Consider the following 6000-nt stretch of genomic DNA (forward strand, 5'->3'; position numbering starts at 1 on the left):
TCAACAAAACACCAAATGATGGAATTTCTCGTGGAAGAATGGTGTTGCATTCCTCCAATAAAGTTCCAGACACTTCTAGAATCCATGCCAAAGTGCACTGAAGCTGTTCTGGTGGCCCAACACCCTATTAAAACACTTTGTTAGTGTTTCCTTTATTTTGTCAGTTATCTGTAATTGGACAAGCTAGCTACGGTAACTTGATTGATAGCCTGAAATGGCTTCTTGGTAGCTAGTTATGAGGTTGGCAGATAGGTTTCCATTTTGGGCTAGCTAAAGCCAACTTCATAAAATGCTAGGTAGCTAGTAGTATTACAGAAAAACAACACTTTAAAAAAATCAAATATTAAAACAGGACAAATCTGAGGTACCCCTGTGCCCTTTCTGGGCATGACACCTCTGTATATGAACATTATGCCCAGTCACACCCAGAAACATGGACAGTTATCTAATTCTGTGGGATCTATTGTGACTGCTGAAACCAACATTGAGAAAGTGCCTGTCATATAAAGTGTGAAGAACAAGGGGTTAGGAGTAACTAGTAAACAACTCCTGCTGTTCTGTTCAACTTCTTCAAAGGAAGTGGTGGGTGAGTAGGGAGGCTCCTGATGCTTACCAACTTGAAAAGATGCACGATGGCTTCTGCCCTGTGTGTGTGCGCGTGGGGGCAGACTGGTTAACTAATTGGAATGTTCACGACGGATCCAGAGTCATGCTAGATACGTTCATGCCAACTTCAGATTGAAGACCTTTTTACTGCCACATTCCCTCAGCAGGGTTGCATAATGAGACAAGAGAGGGGAAATCATCAGAGAAGAGTATGCTGGGAATAGATCATGGAATGAACTGAGTTTATATTTTCTCTCGTCAAGTCCACTATTCACATTTTAGCCTTTGAAATTGCTGGCAGGTAGAGATAATGAACATATCACCCATACCAGTCACAGGAGTTCTGTTGCTTCAAGCAGGTCCAAATAAACTGCATACTCAGGCCCTAGACATGTTTACATGAACGCAGTTTAAAACATCTGGTCTCCTTCTGTAAATAATATTTTGATGAATACATGAATCCTATGTTATGTAGCATAAGAATTATATTTCTGACTTATCCTGCTGGACACACTGTTCCGGGTTTCGATTCAATAAGCCCTTCGGTTTTTATGGAGATTACAAAATGTATCTCTGGGAAATACTTAATACTCCCTGGTTCCCCCACAATAGATGTTTACTGAGGAGCTGTAAAGAACTAACTCTTAATCCACCTGAAAAGCCCTCCCACATGCACAGAAAAAAACACTACAATCCTTTTAGCCATAGATTTGAGGTACTTCTTAAAGCAATTTCTCCTCTTCTATTATTTTCCATGGCAACCTACTGTAGATGTTATTCTATGTTATTACTGTGATGTTACATAAGAACCTCAGGGTTATATGGGTTTATTCAAAGAACTTGGGAATTTCATGAAGTTCTACTGTTGCGTGGTTTACTGGTTGGAAACACTTGGTTAACATTATGGACTTGATGTAGCCTACAAGATAGAAATGACAATCACAACAACCGTCTGCTAAATATACTGTAAATAACGCTGAAGGAGACTGCATGCTAAATCAAACGCGTCAAAAAAGCGGCAACCGAATCAGTATCATTAAAATGTCATAACAACTTGCTGAGAAAGACAGAAACATCATACACCCCTTAGTCATGGCATCTTGCTTCTCAGATGTTCATATCTAGAGGCAATTACGTTAGTAAATAGAGAGAAACATGGGGAAATATAGTACATTGTTTTTTATAAGCACTGGACACATACACCAAGTCCCTTGAAATGCTAACAGTATTTTGTCATTTAGGAGTGTCAAATGAAGAAATGGAAATACCCTATGACTGGATGTGCTCCTTTCATTTGCTCTGAGGTTATGAGTGTAATGAAAATGGATCTGCGCCAAGCCCAGCCAATCAGAATGAGTTTTTCCCCACAAAAGGGCTTTATTACAGACAGAAATACTCCTCAGTTTCATCAGCTGTCCGGATGGCTGGTCTCAGACGATCCCGCAGGTGAAGAAGCCAGATGTGGAGGTTCTGAGCTGGCGTGGTTATACGTGATCAGCGGATGTGAGGCCGACTGGACGTACTGCCAAATTCTCTAAAATAACGTTGTAACCAAAAATATAAAGGCAACATGTAAAGTTGTAAAGTGTTGTTCCCATGTTTCATGAGGTGAAATAAAAGATCCTAGACATAGAGAAATTAACATTAAATGATCTAGCAACAGCTCTGGTGGACATTACTGCAGTCAGCATGCCAATAGCACGCTCCCTCAAAACTTGAGACACCCGCGGCATTGTGTTGTGTGACAAAACTGCACATTTTAGAGTGGTCTTTTATTGTGACTTTCTTCCTTACTCCAGGTGTAGTACAAACAATTAATAAATAACCTGTCTTTGTTTACAATGGGTCTAAAGAGAGGGGAATCTGACACAAACTCCAAATAACCTCAACTTTCCTTACAATAGCTATTATTCACAGAGACCTTTAAACGCACAGCTGGCGCACTAGTGGGAGGCAACGAGCATTTTAAATTGCGCGATAGCGCTCATGTGAATGGTCAGCCGCCGCGACAAAGAGCCTGGATATCAGAGAAGAAACTCATGACTGCAGCTCTGCGGAGCCATAATCCTCAAAACGAAATTAAAGACAGGTTTACAAAAATCCCAAATATGCTCAAGATTACCACTGACAACGTTTGAATATTTGCTCCCTGTATGTGCGTGCAAGTGCGCACGTGTTGTACGAGTGGGTGTGTGCGTAATCAGAGTGACAATGATGACACGGCTTGCCTATAGGTCACCTACAACAGGACAGACGCATTACACATCTTCATCATCATATTTATTCATTTTAGGCTACCATTTTAATATCCAACTACTATAATGGCTGCACAAAACAAATTAATATGCTGCCATGTTCTTGCTAATGGTGAGATTGACCCTCTGCGCCCTCACACGCCGCTCTACCCCAAAGTAGCCTATCAGAATGAGGTGAGGTGTAGCGCCCGCTTGTGATTATGGTGTTAATAGAAAGTGCAACTTCCACCCATCTGAACAGGCTTCCTAAATTGTATTTGTAACAAAAAAATACATTTATTTTTAATAGTCAGAGAACACATTGTGTCAATAATACCACATATTTGAGCAAGTGTAGTACACGCAGTTTACACGCAGTCAAGTGTTGCTGACAAAACAATCATTTCACAAAATGGCTAAGTGTGCGCTGAAGATGACATAACCTAAGACACAGTTGCTATACCATCATATTGTAAACGTGTTATGCTTTTATGATGTCATTAGATTTTTTTATTGTTGGACATAAAATACTGTAAAAACACCAGCAAAGCAGCTCCAAGTGATTTTCATTTTTGGAATATGTTCCAAAGTATTCAAAAACAAATCTGAGAGATATACAATGAGTAGAAAAGCATTAAGAACACCCCATTCCATGACATAGACAGACCAGGTAAATCTAGGTGAAAGATATGATAGTTTATTGATGTCACTATATTAAATCCACTTCAATCAGTGTATATGAAGGGGAAGGGACTAGTTAAAGAAGGATTTTTAAGCCTTAAGACAATTTTTTTTTTTTTTACCTTTATTTAACTAGGCAAGTCAGTTAAGAACAAATTCTTATTTTCAATGACGGCCTAGAACAGTGGGTTAACTGCCTTGTTCAGCTCGGGGGTTTGAACTTGCAACCTTCCGGTTACTAGTCCAACGCTCTAACCACTAGGCTACCCTGCCGCCCCAATTGAGACATGGATTGTGTGTGTGTGCCATTCAGAGGGTGAAAGGACAAGACAACAAATGTAAGTGCCTTTGAACGGGTAATGGTAGTTGTTGCCAGGCGCACCGGTTTATTTTATTACGTTCAATTAACCATATACGTTCAAGAAAAAATCTGCCTGCGGCTGAACCTAGTTGATGATCACTGCCCGAACATGTGTGTGCGTAAAGCAACGATCACAGAGATACCATAACCTAGCATTTCTCTGTAGGATGCTTTTCTTTCGTTATGATAAAGGTACCAAAGACAATGTAATAAGTCCGTCATTTCGACATGTACAAATATGTCGAAATAAAATTAAGACAAAATGTCCACAGTTTTTGAGGTCTTGGTGACATTATTGATTTGGGAAGGAATCAAAAGCTTGTGCGCGCGCAGCCTAAACTTCTGGTCTCTCACGCTGTATATTATAACATTCCAACAGCTATTCGTAGTCAGTATCCAAAAAGCAAAAAGCGAAAAGTTGCACCATTCGTTTCCAAGAACATTTCCCACGACAAAGACAGCAATGGGGGTGAATGATGCGGTAAAAGCCAGCGTTAAGGTCCCTATTGTTTTGGCAGCCTTGATATCTGAGAAAGTGGGTCTGGAGCCGCTTTGGCATTCGCTTTCAGCCAGATGTTTTCTCTGCTTTGAGTTCTGGCGTATGCTAGACAATGAAATTATATTTATCACCACGGTTCCACCAAGGAGTGTGAAATCAAACGCGGGAAAGAGCAGGAGAATGTTCCATGCCTGGGAAGGAAACGTGTCGATGGTGCCTAGTGCGTAATTGCACATTCTACTACAAAGGTTATATTCGAGGGCAATTTCATTGCTGAAAATCATCGGAGACACTGCCAGAAAGAAACTCCCCACCCATGAGAAGAGTATGAGGATAGTGGTCCGTTTGCGCGTAATGACTGATTCTTTGTGCAACGGTCTCAAAACTGCGATGCTCCGTTCGATAGTAAGGAAAAATATAGTCGTAATGGATACAAAGGTGCAGCCAGCGAAAATGGGGCCAATTAAATTGCACGGGTGAAAAGCCGTTGCTTGTGAATTGTTCACGATCCATTCTGGCGCGGAGTTGTTCAACATAAGCGACACCTCTGCGTAAACGGAGACTGGCACCACAAATATCCCTACCGCCAAGTCAGCCACCGCTAGCGACGTTTTCAGATATCCCTGGGGCGTATGAAAGTGCTTAGTCCCGCACAGTACGGCTAAAGTCACCGAATTGCCGAACAAGATAGCAAAAATCAAGATAACCATAAAAACGACCATCAAAATCTTGTTGGTCAGAGCACAGTAACACAGAGTACAGTTTGTCGGCTCAGTTCCCTCCGGCAGCATGATTGGTCTATATGAGAAACAGACCGTGAGCTGAAGTTACTTTAATAATGATGACTATCCTCCTCTTCAACTGTATGTTACAGCAAGAACATCTGTGGTAAACGAGCCCAGGACAGGACACGCGCTGTAATGTCTCGCGTCGAGCTGCCACGAAGAGTAAAGCGATGACGTCATATTTCGTATTGACAGCAGCTGGAATAGTAAATACAGATGCTATTATTTGTGAAGTGGATTTCATAAATTAAGTCTTGCAACCCTAATATTTGATAATATGACAAAATATTAATGTAGTAAAAACAGTTAAAAGTTAAAAACTTCTTAGGGATAGGAGTCCTGCTAGCGGGACAACTTCTGGTGAAACTGGAGGGCGTGCAATTCAAATAAATAATCATAAATATTATGGATTTTAAACATTTATGTACATATAAGTATATCGGCTGAAATATTAAATTATTGTTAATCTAACTGCACTGTCCGATTTACAGTAGCTATTACAACGAAAACATGCCATGCGATTGTTTGAGGATGGCGCCCCACATCAAAATGTTTTTCCACCGGCACAGGTTTAATAAAATTCACATATAACGTTTAAATATTAACTTACTTTTTGAAAATCTTCCTCTGATTTGTCATCCAAAGGGTACCAGATATAACATGTAGTGTCATTTTGTTAGATAAAATCCTTCTTTATATCTCAAAAAGTCTGTTTATTTGGTGCCATCAATTTGAGTAATCCACTCGTTCAACTTGCAGAAAAAGGAATCTGAAAATCTACCCCTAACTTTGTTTCAACTTGTCAAAATACATTTCTATCTACTCCTCAGATTT

At 40.3% G+C, this 6000-nt stretch overlaps 1 protein-coding gene across 1 annotated transcript; it reads right to left on the minus strand.

Moving 5' to 3' along the window:
- Positions 1-4134: 4134 nt before the first annotated feature.
- LOC139385310 (beta-2 adrenergic receptor-like) lies at positions 4135-5210 on the minus strand. The gene has a single exon (XM_071130459.1). The coding sequence runs from the start codon at positions 5170-5172 to the stop codon at positions 4135-4137; it is 1038 nt and encodes a 345-aa protein (XP_070986560.1). The 5' UTR covers positions 5173-5210.
- Positions 5211-6000: the final 790 nt, after the last annotated feature.

Source organism: Oncorhynchus clarkii, chromosome 3 (assembly GCF_045791955.1).
Source record: "Oncorhynchus clarkii lewisi isolate Uvic-CL-2024 chromosome 3, UVic_Ocla_1.0, whole genome shotgun sequence".
Classification (NCBI taxonomy): domain Eukaryota; kingdom Metazoa; phylum Chordata; class Actinopteri; order Salmoniformes; family Salmonidae; genus Oncorhynchus; species Oncorhynchus clarkii.

Excerpts from the sequence above, each read along its gene's own strand:
- LOC139385310 (XM_071130459.1), bottom strand. The coding sequence starts at position 5,172 with ATGCTGCCGGAGGGAACTGAGCCGACAAACTGTACTCTGTGTTACTGT.